At 41.0% G+C, this 20,232-nt stretch overlaps 1 protein-coding gene across 2 annotated transcripts; it reads left to right on the forward strand.

The window, feature by feature from the left end:
• The first annotated feature begins 428 nt into the window (after positions 1–428).
• Positions 429–19,978, forward strand: LOC108889215 (collagen alpha-1(XXVIII) chain). Of its 2 annotated transcripts, none has more exons than XM_018685577.2 (36): positions 429–533; positions 683–937; positions 1,476–1,618; positions 2,445–3,010; positions 4,216–4,236; positions 4,318–4,377; positions 4,581–4,634; positions 4,718–4,762; positions 4,841–4,867; positions 4,971–5,015; positions 5,095–5,139; positions 6,062–6,115; positions 7,939–8,007; positions 8,264–8,332; positions 8,578–8,646; positions 9,755–9,823; positions 11,342–11,410; positions 11,526–11,594; positions 12,384–12,452; positions 12,838–12,909; positions 13,019–13,087; positions 13,166–13,237; positions 13,436–13,504; positions 13,592–13,660; positions 13,735–13,803; positions 13,892–13,960; positions 14,203–14,271; positions 14,356–14,424; positions 14,872–14,940; positions 15,164–15,244; positions 15,486–15,521; positions 15,807–15,843; positions 15,955–16,509; positions 17,631–17,815; positions 18,284–18,587; positions 19,360–19,978. In XM_018685577.2, exons 3-36 carry the CDS (start codon positions 1,477–1,479, stop codon positions 19,530–19,532), a joined length of 3,609 nt encoding a protein of 1,202 aa, XP_018541093.1. In that variant the 5' UTR covers positions 429–533; positions 683–937; position 1,476; the 3' UTR covers positions 19,533–19,978. The 2 variants fall into 2 exon arrangements, with proteins under 2 accessions (XP_018541093.1, XP_018541095.1); XM_018685579.2 differs by having other exon boundaries at positions 19,363–19,978.
• The last annotated feature ends 254 nt before the right edge of the window (positions 19,979–20,232 follow it).

The raw sequence follows: 20,232 nt of genomic DNA on the forward strand, positions 1-20,232 counted from the left end.
GGTTACGCTGGGGAGGCAGTTTACCACCAGAGGGTGCCGTGTGACCAAAATTCAATGAAAACATATAAAGAGGAGAGCAAGCAGATAAATTCAAATCAACCTGCAGTGACACACAGGTCATCAGAATATTTCGAATAATCAAATAAAAACTGGCAGGGTATTTTAAGGTATTTTTCTGGAAAGTAACCAGCTGGCATTGGTGCATTACATGTTGGCTACAACAACAACTACTACTACTTAAAATAAGGTCAATATCTGCACTGTACATGGGAATCATACTACAACTCATCTGGTTTTCGCATCAGTGGGCGAGAGTGGAAAAGTAAAATAATCTCTTTTGGGACTTTTACGCCAGCATCCAAACAATCTCCACGAGCAACAGCTCAAAATACCAACAAGGAGGCAGAATGAAAACTAAACCTGTTTTCATTCTGCCTCCTACATGCCCTCCCAACTTCATCGCTAAAGGAGCACAGGTACTTTTGTCCATGGGAATAAGAAGTAATGGACTGCCCCCCTGACGGAAAACTACCGTAATGCTCCTTTAATATTCTTACATTGTAAGACAGGGTGCTTAATTTAGATAATCAACTGTGCTGATATCAGTTTAGAGATTTCTTATTATAACTTGCCTGTTGTAATTTATCTACACTGCTCAAACATTCCAATAATATTCCCACAGAAACGTACTGTGTCTGTGAACAGGAGAGTCAGGACAATAAAGTCCTTTCGGTCATCAAGCACTGAAGTGGACCAGCGCAGAAATTTTGGAGCGGCCCCAGAGCCTCCGGCTACACACACAGCGGATCAGCTCATCTGATGGTCTTCACTTTATCTCAGCCCGGTTTAAAGGGATCCGATTCCGTGGCGAAATGCCTCCCAAAGACCCACAGCTGACCGGACTACAAGCACTGACTGCAGCTAAATGAGATTCTAGGTAAAAAGATTTAATAACTCTTTTTTTGCATTCCCATTACCGTATACACCCTTTATTTATAGTTCATGTTACAGTTTGAATAACAACTTTAATGTGTGGACTACAACTTAGACAAGTCATTACGTTCATGTGGTCAAGTGAAGCAAAAATGTTCTTGACATTTACAGATGTTTGTTTGCTGTATATAAACTCAATTTCATCATATAAAATGTAAAGCTTGCAGTTTTTAAAGCTTGTATTTGTATTTACACAGATTATCCTGGTTTTACATACATTTACACACTCTGGCACTAATAATGCAGCTATTCATAAAGTAAATTATCACTATCATGAGTAGCATCATTTGAGCAATTAATGTGAAACTGCAGCTGTACAGCTCCCAGCATTTGGGTGTGGTTAGGATGTGTAGTAGTAACACATGCTGTAAAACAGGTGAATCTTATGATACTGACAGAGTCTTTTTTTTTGCATGTATTGTATGTGTTTGCACTTTATTACTTTGCCTTGTAATAAACTATGCGACTGCTTTCTCTGCTAGAATGGAAATGTTGCGGAGGGGAAACCTGAGGAGAGGAGTGGGACTTTGTCTTCTGCTGCTGGCTCTCGTGCACGAGGCCACGGGCCAGAGAAGAAAGACAGGACGCAGGAACAACTACAGGCTGCATGATGATGGAGGAAATGGTAATTTTTTATATGAGGTCTCCACATGTTGGTGGGGAAGGTTAGTCAGTGGATCCTGTGAGCATTAACAGATTCCAGGTAGGAGGATCGGACATTCACCACACAACCAACTCATTCCTGGCCTTATTATATCTACCACAAGAGGACCACAAGGCCTGGACCATATTTGATAAATATGAATGATGGTTTGCAGGGAAGTTTTTAAATCCCAGATTCTTGGTGTCCAAAGTTCAAGTCATTAAAATTACATCTGAGCTTAAACTGAAGTCAAGAAGAGACCCGTGCTCAAACAGTGCTTTCCTTGAGTGTCTTTTTACATATTTTATGTCAATGATTTAACCCCAGAATCCAACACTCACAGATCATGCTGGGTCACTTGTCATCTAAGATTTAATGTGTGACATTCTCACTCTTGTTGCATCATCCTGTTTTTAAGTTTTTCACCATAATTGCCCTCATGTATGTTTGTATTCATAGCCAGCCAGATGATCAGGTGTACACTGAGTGTTATGTTGAAAGGATAAACCATAACCCTAACAGTGGAAAGATCAGGTGGTCTGTAGATTTGGCCATAAAGTTATTGGTGCTTGGCTTCCTGTTAATCAGTAAATCAAATAATGAACTAATTTCATTTCATTGCTGCTGCATATTGCTAAAAAACAGTTTTAAAAATACTGAATATAGTTAAGTAGCTTTAATGCAATGGTACCAGTACTGGTCTGTGACCTTTGGTAAAAAGATGGTGGAAACTCTTAAAGTCTTAAACAGTAAATGGACACAACCAAAAACAATCACCTGATGTTTCAATGGTTTCCTTCTCCCACAGGTCTGACATGTTCACTGGAGGTGGCCTTCATTCTGGACAGCTCTGAGAGTGCAAAAATATTCCTGTTTGAGAAACAGAAGGCCTTCGTCTTGAGCTTCAGCACACGGCTTGCCCAGCTGCAGGTAGCTGGCTGGACAGTGAAGATGCGAATGGCTGCTCTTCAGTACAGCAGCTCCGTGTCCCTAGAGCACAGATTCTCAGCCTGGAAAGACCTGGATTCATTCCACGGTCAAGTCAGCACCATGAACTACATCGGCCATGGCACCTACACCACCTACGCCATCACCAACGCCACTCAGCTGCTGGTGCAGGAGACGCCGGCGGACAGCGTCAGGGTTGTCGTGCTTATGACAGACGGGGTCGACCATCCCCGCAACCCTGATGTGATCGCGGCTGCAGCAGAGGCCAAAGGTCATGGCATAAAGTTCTTTGCTGTAGGGTTGTCACACATCGCCCAGCAGAGTCAGAATAACGCCAAGCTCCGGGCCATTGCCAGTACACCCGCTCAGCAGTTTGTCCAAAGTCTTCTTGACCCTCAGCTGGAAGAGAAACTGCTCAAAGAGATGGTGAGTACAGACTTCATGTGAGATGACGAGTTAAGATGGTTAACACTTGAGTTCTCTAAGGAGAATTTGGAAAAACATTTTAGTTGTGCAACCAGATTAGTAGTTTTGGCCACTTTTGACAAAATCATTAGAAACCAGAAAGTTCAAACGATTTCAAAGTAAATTCAATCCACTTTCCTCATCTTGTCAACCTCTGTGACTCTTTATGATTTGTCCTTACACAGTTAGATCAACTGGGTATCCATGTCACCTCATACAGTAGCAACAAAGTCTTGGGTTCAAATCATGACCCTGGTCCTTTTTGCGTGGGTTTTGTGTATGGTGGGCTTTCTCTGGAAGTCTTTGTCCTTGATCCAACTGCTGATTTCTAGAAATGGGGCTGGTCTTCAAGCACTGTGGTCATAAACTGATTAAAGAGACAGATATATATAAGAGGTCATATATAGTTGTTGTTGTTGTTTTTACTTCTTTTCTTCGTAAATATTATATATTACTCCCAACTCTTCTGGCCTCAACAAAAAAATTCTTAAACAATCTGAAAAGGAAAAAAATATATAAGTTAGCTTTTTTTTAAAGTCACGTCTCCATAGCTTCATTTTACTAGGTCCTGAGTCAAAAAGGTCGTCAACCATGTGCCATTGATTGTTACACCATCTGATTTGATGGATTTCACCTTTTATGAACGTGCAAAAATCCCTGTCATCAGCTGCTGTTGTGCTTGGATTGAGACCAAGTTCTTGTCACCTCCACATGGCTGAGAATCACAAATGATCTACTGCCTATCACAGTGACAGCAGCATGCAGCTGCTCATCCAGTGTCTGTGTTCCCACCCTTTTTCAGCACTTTGTGTCCTCACAGCGGGTTCAAGCCTCAGTCATAGTGTTGTGTCTGCTCTGGGGGGAATGGGGGGCTTTCCTGTCTGCTTTGCATTTTCCACACGCTCAGAAATGTCAAATGTCTGCAGTAGGTCAGGGCCAGTCTGCGAGACTGGCATGGCCTGTTCTGCTTTCCAGTAATGTGTGATGTTGTTCATTCACATTTATAGAAAGACGCTATATGTGTCAAAAGGAGGACAACATCTAAAACATAGATTACCAAGATTTTAAGAACTAATAAATTACATTTTTCTGTCAGTGAATGACATTGATGTTGAACCTGTATCTCAACCGCCTTTGACATTTTTTGTCTGATGTTTTGTTTCCAGGCTGCAGTTGCATTTGAGGGGGTAAGTCACTCCATGTAATTTAACATTTACCTTAGCTAATACACTAGTGCATAATACTAACTGTATTTTTCTCTGTGTTAGTGTCCAAAAGCCCAAGTATGTTTGTGTGAAAGAGGAGAGAGAGGCCCTCCGGGAAGCCAAGTGAGTTTTGAGAAATCAACAAAAAAAACATTGTTATCGTCATAATGGAAGGTTACCAAACAAAAACTGTAATCTTTACCAAAATTATAGGATGCCTACACTGTCTGCGTTGCTTCGCATTTCTTCATCACAAACATAACATAGCATCATCTTGTCTTTTAGCATGTAACCAAGACTTAACAGTGAACTGTTACTAATTCCAGGGTAGAAAAGGAGACCAAGGCTTCACAGGGCCACCTGGTCTAAAAGGATCGAGGGTAAGAGATAAAGAAAGCCTTTATGAAATGTTTAAGTGTTGGATTTTACTCAGCTGAATGTTAATTGGTCTCTTTTTCATAAGGGGGAGCCTGGCTTGAATGGTCGACCTGGAAATGATGGTCCAGAGGTAAAATATTTCAGTCTTTTCCACGCAGATACGCAGTGGCGTTAATGCAGATTTAAAAACCATTTCCATCTTCTACAGGGTCGTCCAGGTTACAAGGGCAACAAGGTGGGTATCTGTTTGCTACTAAGCTTTAGCAAAAAACCTAAATGTAAACTGACTTGGCTGTAGAAAATAATCAGAGGATCTACTCTGGTGTCTTGTCTTACAGGGGGAGAGAGGAGACTGTGGCACTCCAGGGGAAAAGGGTGACTCTGTACGGTCATTATTTACTAAAATATTTCAACAAATACCACAGACTTTGTCCTCATAATCAAATAAGCGTTATCTTGCAGGGACCTGAGGGACCTCCAGGCCCACGAGGCCCACAAGGAGAACAGGTAGAGTGACAGTAACACTTATGATTGATTATGATAAAGCCCCACTATCAGAAGATTTACAGGCTAATTTCATACATGAAAGTATCAAGCATTCAGATTTTAGGTTTATCAGTTTTAGGGATGGCAGTGTCAGTCTCAAAAACTGCTGGATGAACTGCAATGAAATTTTGTACAGACATTCATGGTCCCCAGAGGATGAATCCTAATGACTTCCCTTGACTCTACAACCACCACTTTTTTTATTTTTTTGACTGAAATGCAGTGTTAGAAATGTTCAAATTTAATCTCTGTCTCTTCCACCCCTCATCCTTCACGGCCCTGAACATACAGCTCACTGCCTGCTGTTCACATTGATACCCAGACTTTACCATATGTCGACATCAGACAGTCCGTTCACTCTCCAATATGAAAAATGGAAGTGGAATTTGTCCCTTATTCAGTCCTGCACTAATGGAATGTGAATATTGGATTATCAGTAATCCTAATACTAATGTGGCTATCCAAAGCAGTGAATCCAGGCTTGCAGGATATTTTTCTTTTGCAGGAACAGACTTTGTGTGGTGGGATTAGTGCAGGGACCTGGCCGCCCAGCACAACTCTTCCTCCTCTGTGCCACTGGCACAGTGTCAGTATAACCTTGTTATTTTGTGAGCTTGGCCTGAGAATCGAAGGACATGAAAGCCGTGAATGCTGATGTTAATCCTGTTGTATTTTTCATTCAGTTGTGGTGGGTTGGTTTTGCCCTGCAGATTGGTCATACATGGGGTTTCATTTGTAATTCATATCATACATAATTTTTTTGTACCACTAGATAATTTTTTTTGTTAAAGATGGAAAATCATTCCAAAATGGTTGGAGAAAACCAAGGGATACTTTAACATTATAGTTGTGATTAAAACAAACTTTTAAATTTGTGTTGCAGGGATCACTGGGACCACCAGGAGATATGGGTCCTGAGGGCCCAGCAGGACCTAAAGTAAGTTTCCCAAAAAGCTCAAGATCCATTGAATTTTATGGGATTCTCAGCACTGTTGGTCAGTTTGATTGAGTGGATCAGTTTCAAGCAGTAAAAAATCTAATTACACTTAGATAGAGTCACCACATGTACAAGAATTTGCACATTTCTGACTTTAACGCCCCCAGTGGTTAAAATAAAAAGCTCTGTGGCACAGATGTGGGCCAAACCAAAAACTATGCAAATACAAAACACAAATAAAAGTAATTTATAATGTTCATTAACCATTTGTATAGGTAGGAATAACACATTGCTCACTTTATGAGTTTATGTAGCCTCAGTCTTATTTGAAATAAACACTTAAGTCAATATTTGAATATAAAGGCCACAAAATCAGAGATTTTTAGAATAAAATCGTATTATTTTGAAAGACTTGGATCTTTTCTTAAAATATCTTGATTTTTTGCTAGAATATTTGGATATTATTCTCAACCCTTCCCTCAAAATATCACAATATTCTCCTCAACTTAAGAAGAAAAAAAACAAACTAAAATGAAAAATGACTAAACTAATAACAAACAAAAGAGTCAAACAAACCAGAAGACAATAATCATGTACAAAAAAACAAGAAATGTATACGTAAATATGAAGAAAAGACTGGAAACAGGGGAAGCAGCTACTGTGTCTCAAAATACAGCTACCTACACCTCTAAAACTCACTAATTAAAATATTGTACTTTGTTTGTTACTTGTTGTTAGTTGTTAACCTTGTTAATATGCACACAAATACAAATGTGAAATTGCCAGGTTGTGGTTTAAAAGGTTGTTCCGTTCATTTTTAATGAGCTTTCTTAAGAAGTACAACATTTTCATTTTGGGATCTGAAATCCATCAACATCCACAGGCTACAGAGCATTCTGTCAATAAAAGCATGATTCATTAATTTACCAAACAAATTTAGCTATTTAAGATTATTTGGAAGTTTTTTGGTGGGATTATTTTTTCCTCAGAATAGTGGAATAGTGTTTTTCATTTGTCACAGGTCATCATTCACACGCAGCTCTTTCCAGACACTTTCACACACAACATCTGTATTGTCAGATGGCAACTTTGGTGAAAAAGGGCCAGTGACCTTTAAAATGTGCACCCAAGGCTAATAAGATGCCGATGTCTCCATCACCATAGAGCTGTCCTGCCGCTTTTTAACAAAGATGTCTTTATACAGATGAAATGTAATGTGATTTATATCACTTTTAGGAAAAGTCAAGACATTAATCTGGAGCAAGTTTTAAAGAAGGAACAAAGCATCGTTCTTGAAAGGATGAAACAAGACTAAATTCCCATTTAGCTTCAATGATAAGTGTAAAAAGTATTTTTACAGTATTTTCCATCAGATATCACTAAAATACTACTGTAAATGGCACAGACATAATTTAATGAAATTCACTGTAAAGGATGTTGCATGTAGAACATCTCAGGATGCAAGTGACAGTATACAAAGCTTCTCTAAAAAGCTGTTAACATTTCTAAATTGGTGTTACTTGATGCTATAGGTGTGACTCAGATGGTGGTTTCTCTGTGTATGTTCTTGGTCTTGACTGAGTTTTAAATCTGTGTGTCTACTGTACAATTTACATGTGGAGAGCTGCAGAGATGAGGACCGATTTTTATTCATTTAAAGCAAAAAAAAAAACAAACAAAAAAAAGCCACAAACATATCTAACATATATAGAATGGAATTACATCCTTGTTGTATATAAAGTCTTAAAAAGGAATTTGCCTACCTGCACTTGATCAGTATCGTTTCATATTTGTTAACCACGAAACATGTTTATTGGTCACAGGGAGACCGAGGACCCAGCGGTGTTCCTGGACCATCAGGGGAAATTGGCATTGGATTCCCAGGAGCTAAGGTGACTCTTGAATTTACTGTAAAACATCCTCTGTAGTCATGTAATCTTGTTGACACTGTGAACTGTAAAATTATCAAAAAACTCTCATAAATACTTGTAGTTTATTCTCTTGTGTCCCTCTCTCTGGTTCATTTGAAGAGTTACAGAACATTTTGAGGATATCTCTGACAGTAAGAAGGTAGCATCACCTATGACTGAATTACTGTCAAGTGTTTTTCTGGTTGTTGACTGGTGTGATGCTGTGTGATGCTTACAGGGTGAAAAAGGTATTCAGGGAAGATCAGGTCCCCCAGGTCCAGTTGGAATAGGAGAACCAGGACTACCAGTGAGTATGACTGCTCTTGTTTTCTTGGTGTATTGGTGGGATTACATCAGGATCTTGTACACATTTGATTATGAAGTTCATACTTTGCATAACAGTGTCTATTAAACTGATAAAATGGGCAAATGATATTGATAAAAAATATCCTGTTAAAACAATAAATGCTGCCACCTTGAGTTCCTGATACAAATGTCGACATTTACTGAAGCCTTCACATATGTTAATAAAAAGTTGTCTGTTTGTTCCAGGGTCCTCCAGGACCACCTGGGACACAGGGAACCCCTGGACCGCCTGGAGAGGGGTTTCCAGGACCGAAGGTGAGTCAAGTCTTTGGCCATTTGTTAGCCTAAATTACATTACATTATCCTGCCAGTACTTAATGTTATGATCACATAAGTTAAGTTTATTCATGGTAATTTTTTATAGCTGTATAGTTGTGTTTTGTATGGTTCTGCGTGGGTTCCCTTAAAGGTTGCGTCACTTTTTTAAAATAAAAAAACAAAAAAAGCCCTTCTATAAATGCTGTGGGATGTGTCACTGGTCCATTTACCACTCTTAGGACCATTTTTAAATCACATTTATGTGAAGAAAGAGGAACTGAAATAGACAGAGAAGCTGTCTGGGCACTGACAGAGGATATAACAGAGCTGTGTCCTGAGAGAGCTGTCATGAGTCTGATTAGTAATATCCTACTTGTAATTCTTTTTGCAGGTAGGAAGCATAAAAACATAAAACATGAGCACAATTAAAACCCAATAACACAACTGAAGACATTAAAATAAAAGGTTCCTGTGATGAAAACAAGAAAAATATCAACAATGAGAGAAGGGGAAAGATAAACTGCTTTGTGTGGAGCCAAGAGGCAGTTTATGGTCTGTTAGAATTATGAGTGGTTATTGCACATTTGCTTATTGGAAACCTGCCTCTCTGATCAGAGGGGAGGGCGTCATATTCTTCAAAAAATGGATTAGCAATAACGGATACAGTCAAAGTGAATGAGGAGGTTAGGACTTACTCTGTGATGGATCTGTGAAATAACACAGTCAACAACCTGGTTTGGTATCTAGGAGGTTTTTCCACATCTGTGTGATGAGTCGAACTAAATCTGACTTATCCTCATCTTCACCCCTGAACACCTGTCCCGAGGGTTGCATCTCTGCGTATTCTGTGCTGGAGAGAAACATGACATTTGTGCGGTTTGATTTGTTTACTGCAGGTGCAAAGCAGAGCAGACTGATTCATAGAAATTACAACCAGAAAATGTTTCACTGATTGCTATGAAACATTATGTGTATTAAAATTGACATTACTGGTTTAAATATGGTGTTTGAAATATGCTGAAAATGTGTGAAACTCGTGCAATTAGATTATGAGAACTGCTCTGACAAACACTAATACAAATGTCTGATTTAATGTCTGTTTTAGGGTGATCGAGGCTACGACGGTCCAAGGGGCAATCGTGGGCTTCCTGGTGTCGGGGTCAAAGGTGACAAGGTGAGGCTACAGTGGGCACAGGTTCACCAAAACTACAGTTGAAGACTGGGAAAAAAAATGTAGCCTTGTCTGAGGAATCTGGATTTCTGCTGAGGCACGCAGATGGTCGGGTCAGAATTTGGCATCGACAGCATGAATCCATGGACCCTTGTGTCAACAGTCCAGGCTGCTGGTGGTGGTGTGATGGTGTGGGGAATATTTTCTTGGCACACTTTGGCCTCCTTCAATCATGGTCTGAATGCCACAGTCTATCTGAGTATTGTTGCTGACCGTGTGCACCATGTCACAAAACAAAAGTCATCTCCAAACTGGTGTCATGAACATGGCAATGAGTTCAGTGAACTTCAGCAGCCTCCCCAGTCACCAGATTTTCCAATAGAGAGTCTTTGGGATGTGGTCGAACAGGAGGTTGGCAGCGTGAATGTGCAGCTGACAAGTCTGCAGAAATGATGTGATGAATCAAGTCAACATGGAGCAGAATCTCAAAGGAACGTTTTCAAAATCTTGTGGAATCCATCCAGTGAAGAATCGAAGCTGTTTCGAGAGCAAAGGGCGGCGCTCGTCAAGTCAAATTTTATTTATGTAGCCCAAAATCATAAATCACTAATTTACCTCACGGGGCTCAACAATCTGTACAGACCCTTCAGACCCTCAAATCCAACAAGGAAAACTCCCTAAAAATGAGAGAAGCAACAGAGGAGGGATCTCTCTTCCAGGACGGACAGTAGGTGTCATGTCTCCAGAGTAGAGCAACATAGTAGATTTACAGTATGGACAATGAGGTTGACATCATTATAGGCTGTAAATGTTAATGAAGAATATGATGTGGGAGGACATCGAGCAACTTCTAGGTGCCGCCAACAGACGGGACCAGAGCCAGATGACATCCTCTCCACCAGGAAGACCTGGAACAACGACAGACTACACAAACACACAGGAGGCAAAACTACGCACATCATTCACACATCTAGTAGACAAACCCAAACGCAAAGAGAAAGAGAAGAGAGAGAGAGAGAGAGAGAGAGAGAGAGAGAGAGAAGGATGAGGCTCCTGGAAGAGGAAGATCCAGATCCAGAACATCTGGAATGAGGCACCGACAGCCAGGAGAGTGAGAGAGGTCCCAGGACAGCTGATGGTCCAGGACAGTGAGCCTGAGTGAAAAGAGAGGACAACGAGGAAAAAAGAGAGGAGAGAGAGAGATATATAGATAGAAAGAGAGAGAGATGGGCAACCTGGACACACAGGTGCTGGAGAGAATAAAGAAAATGGTTAATTGAGATTGAGACCAACCTGCTGGCAGGAGAATGGTACCAGGTACCAGGCCTGAAGTAATCAGAGAATTAGAGGAAGGGGACATGGCAGACTACCGAGTATTAGTCTGGTGTTCCTAATAAACTGCTCCATGAAGCTGATGCTTCAACATTTTCTATCTTCTCCTACTCTCTAATTGATTATCGGGGTATTGGTTACTGTGTTTTATGAATAACTATGAAATGAAGACTTGGTATCTTTTCTCAGGGCAATCTTGGACCACCTGGGATTACAGGTCCACCTGGTGCTCCTGGGACAGGACTTCAAGGAGAAAAGGTAAAAACATGAGGAGAGAAAACTGTTTTACTGTTGCTTTCACTTTCTGCCAGCCTGATCAGGTTACTGTGCAGAAAGTCTGCACCTGTTTTCATCTTCATCTTCTTTCTCTCAGGGCGATCAAGGCCCAATCGGACCTGCAGGACCCAGAGGAGCTCCAGGTATCGGCATAACAGGACCCAAGGTAGGACAGGAGGCGGACGTCCATTAACTGACATCGTTATTGACTCAGAAAGCTACTTATTGTGATTGACGTTCGGCTGATTCTCTGTCTGATTGCCTCGAAATTGTTCTGCATATTTTATCGCCTAAATGTGTGGGTGAAAAGCAGCTGGCTTGTCAATCAAACGCCCAAGAGTTTGAATCAGAATCTAAGTCACAGAGTCGTGATTGTTTCACGTTAGCTCTGGGTTACATAAGGTTAACTTCAGAGATTCCATTTAGAAATTAAAATTTAACTTCTACTACCAGAGATAATCAGCTGAACTTTTCCATGCAAGCTTTCAATTCTACTACTTCCATTTAATTTATTTCCATTCAGCTCTATTTGGCTTTTTCTGTCTCATTTTAAATTTTCAAATTGCAAACTTCATGACATCCATCTCCATGTCCATTTGTGTGTTTTCTTGTTTTCTTTTCTGAATAAAGAGCTACATTTATGAACAGCAGTGAGTCACCAGGAGGTGGTTGGGGTGGCTGGTGGTTGTATAAAGCACGATTGTCACACCAGAGACCAGAGTTTAGGCAATAAAAGCACTTTGGTTAAGGTTGAGGAAAGATCATGGCTTTGGTTGAATAAAAATAAACACATTGTGTCTGAGGTCACTGTGAACTTTTTCTGTATTAAATCCAGGCCAAGATATTTCCCTAACCTTAACCAAGTGCTGTGACAGTCCCAACAACCGTAATCCTGTTGTTTCTACATGTGGACACATATTGAATACGCCACTGTCTGTGTGAATGTTGTCTTCAGGGGAATCAGGGCCCCACAGGTGAGCCTGGACTGCCAGGTGAGAGAGGAGTGGGAGAACCAGGACCCAAAGTAAGTCCTCTAAACACCACTGCTCTCTGCACTCATCACTCTGCAGTAGAGGTCCCTTTAAAGGAACAGTTGGGAAATGCACTTTTTAGCTTTCTTTCTCTGGAGCCAGCAACAGGTTAGCTTAGCTTAGCATTACTTTAAGCTGAAGAGTAAATGACTATAAAGGAAAAATCTAAAACCAAAGCTGACAGGTTAGAAATAATCGATAAATTTAGCTGATGCTCTTGTTCAGATTCAAGCCTCAATCCCTAAATTACTGACATCACAAGGAGCTGGCTATAAGAACAAACCACTGTGAGACTTTGTGGGCACTTTTCATTCACTGGTTTATTCTCCATCAGTTTGAACCACACTGGTGCTCTTGCATGTTGTTTTCCTCTCTCAGGGTGACCCAGGTGCTGAGGGGTTACCAGGTATACCAGGTCAACCAGGAGAGGATGGAGTCCCGGGACAAAAGGTAACATCATGATGTAAAACCTGTTCTCCCTCTCTCTTTTTTTCCAAATGATTTAAAATATTTCTTATCACTCTGCTGCTCCGCTGTCTTCTGTTTCAAATGACGACAGGGTGACATTGGGTTACCGGGTCCCAGAGGACCTGACGGGGCTCCTGGTAAAGGTGCTCCTGGAGTGAAGGTAACAGACATTTTTCACAGATGATGTATACACAAAAGTTACGTTAAGTGACTGAGTTTTTTTTTTTTTTTTTTACAGGGAGACAGAGGGGACAGGGGGACCAGGGGCATGCCAGGTGCAGTCGGTCCTGTGGGGCCAATGGGGGCAAAGGTATCTCATCTTTCATTTTACAAAAGTGACTGATCCCAAGAGGGTAAAATGTAATTGTAATTGTAAATATTACAGTAAAGTTTGGACAGTAAACCCAGCTGGGAATCAATGTAAATGAATCATACGTTCAAGGCTGGAGTTTTATTTTTACAGCCTCTCCTTCTTGCCTTAAGTCTGATAAAAAGTTTTCTTTTCCAGGGGGAACCAGGAATTATGGGGCCACCAGGTACAACTGGACCACCGGGGAGAGGTATACCTGGTGCTAAGGTAAGCCCATGTGGTGCCCAATGAAGTTATATTAACTGCTAAACGGCAGCAAGGTTGGTTAATTGATCTGCTTCTGGTTTTTGTCAGGGAGAACCAGGTCCACAAGGTCCAGCTGGAGCTGTGGGAGAGCAGGGGATAGGTTTACCTGGGCCTAAGGTGAGTTCAGCTCAGGTTTACACTTCAGTGATCCTCTGAAGTGAGGTCAGTAAGTGGTGTGCTCTGGTTTGCAGGGTGACAGAGGGGCACCAGGACCTGCTGGTCCACCTGGACTGAAAGGTGAAGGCTTCCCCGGCGCTCCAGTGAGTGTCAACCTATATTACAACCTCCTTTATCACTCTATATCACCACCCTGCACTGTGTGATGATACTTTCAAAACTGTATCTTAGGGACTTCCGGGGCCTCCTGGATTGACAGGAGAGACCGGACCAGAAGGTGTTGGTTTACCTGGACCAAAGGTAAAATGATACACAAGGAAAAACATAGAATAAGCAGAAGAGTGTTTTTAGCATAATATGATAGTGGATGATTGTTGCTTTGTGTATTTGTGTGTTTTAATCGCCTGAGTGAGATGTTTATGAGCAGATGAGCACTTTTTAAAATTACTGAGTCTTTTTCTTCCTGTCTGAAGTGATATTATCATTATTGAGGTATTAGCTGATACCTTGTTTTAAAAACTTATTAAATAATTTCTGTTCAGGGGGACAGAGGCTTGCCTGGACCTCCTGGGCCTGCAGGGCCACCAGGCATCGGTCTGATGGGTGCTAAGGTGATCTGTCCTGTTCATGCACGTAACGCTGTAAAAACTGTACATACAAAAAGATACACAATTCATGTTGGTCTTTTCCTGCAGGGGGCAGCCGGCCAAATGGGGCCACCTGGTTCACAGGGGTTACCTGGGGAGGGCATTCAAGGATCAAAGGTACTGCTGTCATCTGCTTTTATTCAGATTGATCAGTAACTACAGTCTAGAGCCAGTTGTTCTGAATGAGCATGAGTCCAATTTTTATAAATGAATAAACTTTTTTCCTTGATGTAATCAGTGAGCAATGTTTGAATCACATTTAATTTCAGCAGTGATAAAATAACTATTATTTTTCAGCATTTAACAACAAAAGCTACCTGAGTCACATCCCATGAGTCTGCTGATGACTAAGACTCATTGGACATGTTTTTGTTGAGGGGCATTAAAAATAAATGTCATTTTATCCTGCTGAAAATGTTGCTGTCTATTTTTGTAAAATAAATTCAGAGTTCAGTATATGGACAAAAAAAAAGGGACAAAACAGATGAGATGAGAGATATATTCGATTAGTTTCACCTTGTTTTAGAAGTTCTTCTTGATGTGGACTGTGCTCGATGTTTCCAGGGGGAGCCTGGATTTCAGGGGATCCCCGGCCCCAGAGGTCCTCCTGGACAAGGTCTGCAGGGGGACAAGGTAACGTTGTAATGACAGCCATGTATGTGAATGATTAACTGATAAATAATTATCTTAACTAAAAGCAACATTTAAACTTTGCATGCTGGAAACACTGGGAAACATGACAGCAGTAAACTGGTCTGTGATCAGTCAGCTCGATGGACGCCACAGGGACTCTGTTAGGGAGGAAGAGGAGGCCCCACTTTTTAATTTAGACTGTTTCCTTTCTTTCCTCTTGCAGGGGGAGCGAGGGTTCAGAGGTGAGAAGGGCAAAAAGGGAGACAGAGGAGAACCTGGAGAGCCAGGAACCATCGGACCTCTGGTACTGGATTTTGTTGTCAGGCAAATTATTATTTTGAGTCCACTCTACCAATTTATAAATGAACCTTGACAGGTTTTATTCCTGTTCAGTCTCTGTACAAGTATGACACTGAACACCAGCTTGATCCAGGATATACATACACTTATCTCAGCAGGAGTATGAAAGGAAACCACTTCCTTAACACAACATTGTGATTTAATTGTTCGATCGCTCGCTAATAATGGGTTTTTTCACATCACAGGGTAGAGTGGGACAGAAGGGAGAGCCCGGACTCACAGTAAGTATAGGCCATCAATCACTAAACTGAAATAGTGCTGAAACAATCTGATTAATTCATTGACAAGAAATGCTTCTCAAATATCAGAATTTAAAGATTTCCTCTGTTTTATATGATTGAGGCTTTTTGGATTTGGACTCTTCTATGAAACAAATTTGAAGCTATCACCTAAGACTCTAGGACTCATTTTAATTTTTAAATTGAGAAAATAATGGGTACGTATATGAATACAAAATGAACAGTCAGTGATAAAGCAGCTCTAAAGATATTTGCTGTCTTTCACAGAGAGATGAAATCATCAAAATTGTGAGATCCATATGCAGTAAGTAATCAATCACAGGAGGATCATGGGGATCATATATTTGTTTATTCTTTTTTTTTTTTAACCTATATAATAACATATTTCCTTGTGGTATCTGCTCTGTTTGATCAGGTTGTGGGGTGACCTGCCGTCAAACCCCATTGGAGCTCGTGTTTGTGATCGACAGCTCAGAGAGCGTCGGCCCTGATAACTTCAACGTGATCAAGGACTTTGTGAACGCCCTGATTGACCGAGCCTCGGTCAGCCGAGACACCACACGGGTCGGCGTGGTCCTCTACAGCCACATCAACGTGGTGGTGGTCAGCCTCAGGCAGGAGGCCACCCGTGACGAGATCAAGTCTGCGGTGCGCTCCATGACCTACCTGGGCGAGGGTACGTTCACCGGCAGCGCCATCCAACAGGCCAGCCAGGTGTTCAAGGCGGCACGGGCAGGTGTGAGGAAGGTGGCCATCATCATCACAGATGGGCAGGCCGATAAGAGGGACTCGGTCAGCCTGGAGAACGCCGTGATGGAGGCTCAGGGAAGCAACATCGAGATGTTTGTGATCGGGGTGGTGAATGAGAGCGATCCTCTGTATGAGGAGTTCAAGAAGGAGCTCAGCCTCATGGCCTCTGACCCCGACAGCGAACACGTCTACCTGATTGATGAATTTAAAACACTTCCAGGTGACAACTTCCATTATCATATGATTTTTGTTGGCATTTTTAACCTTTAATTAACCAGATAAAGTCTAATTGAGATGACAAGAGAGTCCTGGTCAATTCAGTACAGACTTTAGAGACAGACAGCAGGAATAAGTCCTGGGAGCAGTAACTCCCCATGCTTTTTCAAAGGATCTAGATCAGCAGAGAAGATGAAAGCAGAATAAAAACAGCCTTATGTCAACGAGGCAAACCATCCAATTCAGATAGTTAAGGTTTTTCATAGGGACTATTTTGGTATAAAGTGGTTTAAAAGAAAACAAATAAATTCTTTCGTTTTTGACAAAAACACTGTAAGAAGTTGAATTCTCTATAGACTGAAAACATATTTTCTCAGTCAGCTTCTTTGTTTGAGTTACTGGGTCCTACCTGAACACACAAAGTTTCATGTAGGGAATGCATGCATTTCTCTGTGCTCTTATCACTGATTTGAAGTGGATTATTTAGTCAATGTCCAAATGTGATTAAACCACACCCACACAGTCCTGACTGAGCAGGTTAGTTAATATCTAAAGATGTATTTTAACAATGATTATGCTTATTTTACCCATGAATATAGAGAAGTGTCACGTTTTTTTAATGTACTGTATTGAGGTGGTGGCAGAAATGTCAAAACTATCTGCATGCTATGATACTGCTATGGGTACAGAAGGAAATGTGCAGAGTCTATTTATAATTTGAGTGAACTGAGCCTTTAAAGCTGGAGTCAGTCATGAGGTAAATTGCTGAAAAACAAACAAGCCTTTCCATAGAATCACTTTGATGCACAAAAAATAAATTTCCACTGACAGGAAATCGTCAGTGGGCACAGAAAGTGAGGATTTGAAACTTGAACTGAAACACTGAACTTCCTGAATCATAACTGATGCGTAAACTTCCACAGAAAACTGTTTTCATCTTCTCTCAACTCACCACCACTAAAACAAATTCTAAGTTCAAGAAAAATCTGGTTCTACATTTTGCACATGAGCAAACGTGCCTACAGCCTCAAAGGTGCTGCTTTTAACTCAAAACTCTAACTAAACTCCCCCTGGACGAACCGTCCAGAACTGTATATTTACTGTTACGGTCGTCTGGTCTTTCAGCTCTTGAGAGAAAGCTGCTGAGTCGCATCTGTGAGAATGGAGAAAGACATTTGTTCAGCTCCGTCCCGAGCTCCAGACTTCCTCCAGGAATCCCCGAGGTCTCCGGCAACGTCCGGGAACCCCCGTACAGGACGGACACAGACACGCCCACCTTCACAGGAGACTTCAGGAGAGTTCAGATAGTGGTGAGGAGAACAGACGAGCTCTCTCTCTACTTGATTTAGTCACATTCAGCTGTTTTAAAACAGTTTTAAGGATCATGGAAGCAAATGAGTAAAAATCATCGTTGTATTTTTTTTTATTATGAAATTTTACCATCCCTACTCAATGAGCAGCAAAGCGTAGATAGATTTTACTGTTGTTAAACGACAATAAGTATTATCTGGCTGTTGTTTGGCAACTAGAGACAATTCTATTACTTGACTGATTATTACACATGATTGAAAAACTGAGAATTTATGCTAATATTTTTTTTCTCAGACAGCATAACCCAGTATAATATGGAAACCCATTTCCACCAAGATGATGAAAAAAGGTTTACAGGTCATTACAATGAGAAACTTGGAGGTATTTTTATGGTCCTACGGTCCTCAGTCACCTCACCTGGATAAGAAAAGGTGCAGTAGATTAAGACTCTCTCTCCTCTGTTACAGCCCGGCCCTCCAGGCTCTCCCCTGGACAGAGAACCCATCATCCCGCAGAGATCCAAGCCGGATGACAGAACCTCCACAGAGGCTCAGAGATTTCCATTCTTTGACTGGGAACCCTTCAGACCCGTAACAGAGTTCCTGCCAAAGTTTGAGGTAAAGAAACCCTCACTCCACGGTATGGTGATGACCGGGGCCATCGGGCCAGCTGGTCCCACTCTGAGGGCCCCGCTGGAGAGGAGGACACCACCACCAACTCCACCGACTCCCCCGACTCCCCCGCTGCTGCACTCTGATGCCTACACATCAGGTAAACACTGAGAGAAGAGTTCATAGGATGGAGAAATTAGTGTTTTAGATTTTAACATTTTAGACCCTCTGCACACCAACAGTATTTTCCCACCTCTGTATGAAAATGTTGTCAAAGTGTCAAAAATTCAAATGAATTCAAATGAACTCCCTGCTTATGCACAAAAAAACCAGAAAAGAAAATAGTTATGCATGTATTACATGCATATTGACGTTCTTAGTTCTGAGAAGACTGTTTCCATTCTCATAGTTGTATGTGTAATATGCACCAATCACCCACAACATTAAAACCACTAGCATGTGTCTTGAGCCATTTCTGAGCAGTTTTTGTGGTGTGGTTGGAGCACTGTCCTGCTGGGGGAGGCCCCTGCCACTGGGGAGTGCGTTTGCCATGGGGAGGTCTGCTCCTTCTACAGCAATGTTACATTGGGTGGCGTATATCAAAGTAACATCCAGATGAATGGCTGCCAGTTAGCATAGCTTAGCATAAAGACTTGAAGTGAATAATTTTACAAGAATTATAGAAAAAGATATTTTTTGGACAGCAAGAACATCACATAATGAAAGCCTTTGGACCATCCTGTAATTATTTTAAGATGTGAATATGAACATCAACAACAAAGTAATAAACCTCAACTTTCTTCAACCGTAACAGATAAAACATTTGTATGAAATGTAAACTCCCACTCACCTGGTTTCTGTTGTACAGATTAAATCAGCGTCTCACTCATTTATTTTTAAGTTTTTGACACTTGTTTTCTGTCTGCCTCCAGCAGAGCGGTGCAGCCAGACCTTGGATCCAGGACCGTGTCGTGATTACGTGGTGAAGTGGTACTACGACGCCACAGCCAACTCCTGCGCTCAGTTCTGGTTCGGAGGCTGTCTGGGAAACAGCAACCGGTTTGAGACTGAGAAGAGCTGCAGAGAAACCTGCGTCAAGACCTAACATAGTCACAATGATATGCATTCAGAAAAGCTCACATTACTTTGTCACAAAGTTAAACTTAAACTTCAGTGCATTAGTATTTTTCTTATAGCTACGACAAGTTTAGGGAAATAAAAAGGAAATGGTTTACAAGCATCATTAAAACAAAATTAGCCTAAGATGGAGTTTTAGTTTTTAAAATGTTCAGTATTTTTTTTCTGTTGGTCAAAAGACTTTATGTATTAATTGTGTGAACCAAGCAAAGAAACAAATGTCTGTGATGTTACTGACACACTGTTGAGCAGTTCTGTAAAATAAAACTTTTTAGCCACTAACATTTCTATTCAGAAAAGTAACCCTTTTGTATAATTCAATGTATTTTTTTAATGTTTATGTTTTTTAATACTGTGTAATGTCATTAAAGAAAATAAACTAAGCAAATAAACTTTTTAATCACAGGCACTGGAGGTTAAATGCCCTTGTGAGTTGCTTTGGACCACGGTGCCTGCTAAATGAATATAAAGCAGGTGTGTACATTTTCACAGACAGGAGAAACAGTACTGGCATGAACCTGAAAACAAAACATGTAATAGTTTTTTTTTTTTTTAACCTTTAAGAGCTTTCATCAGAGGAAATAGCTGGTATTGTAACTTTGTTTGCACCAATTTAAACCTCCTGATAATTCTCCACATCCTCGCTAAACAAATTATCGGCGGTGTCA

This window comes from Lates calcarifer, linkage group LG15, assembly GCF_001640805.2.
Source record: "Lates calcarifer isolate ASB-BC8 linkage group LG15, TLL_Latcal_v3, whole genome shotgun sequence".
In the NCBI taxonomy this organism is placed as follows: domain Eukaryota; kingdom Metazoa; phylum Chordata; class Actinopteri; family Centropomidae; genus Lates; species Lates calcarifer.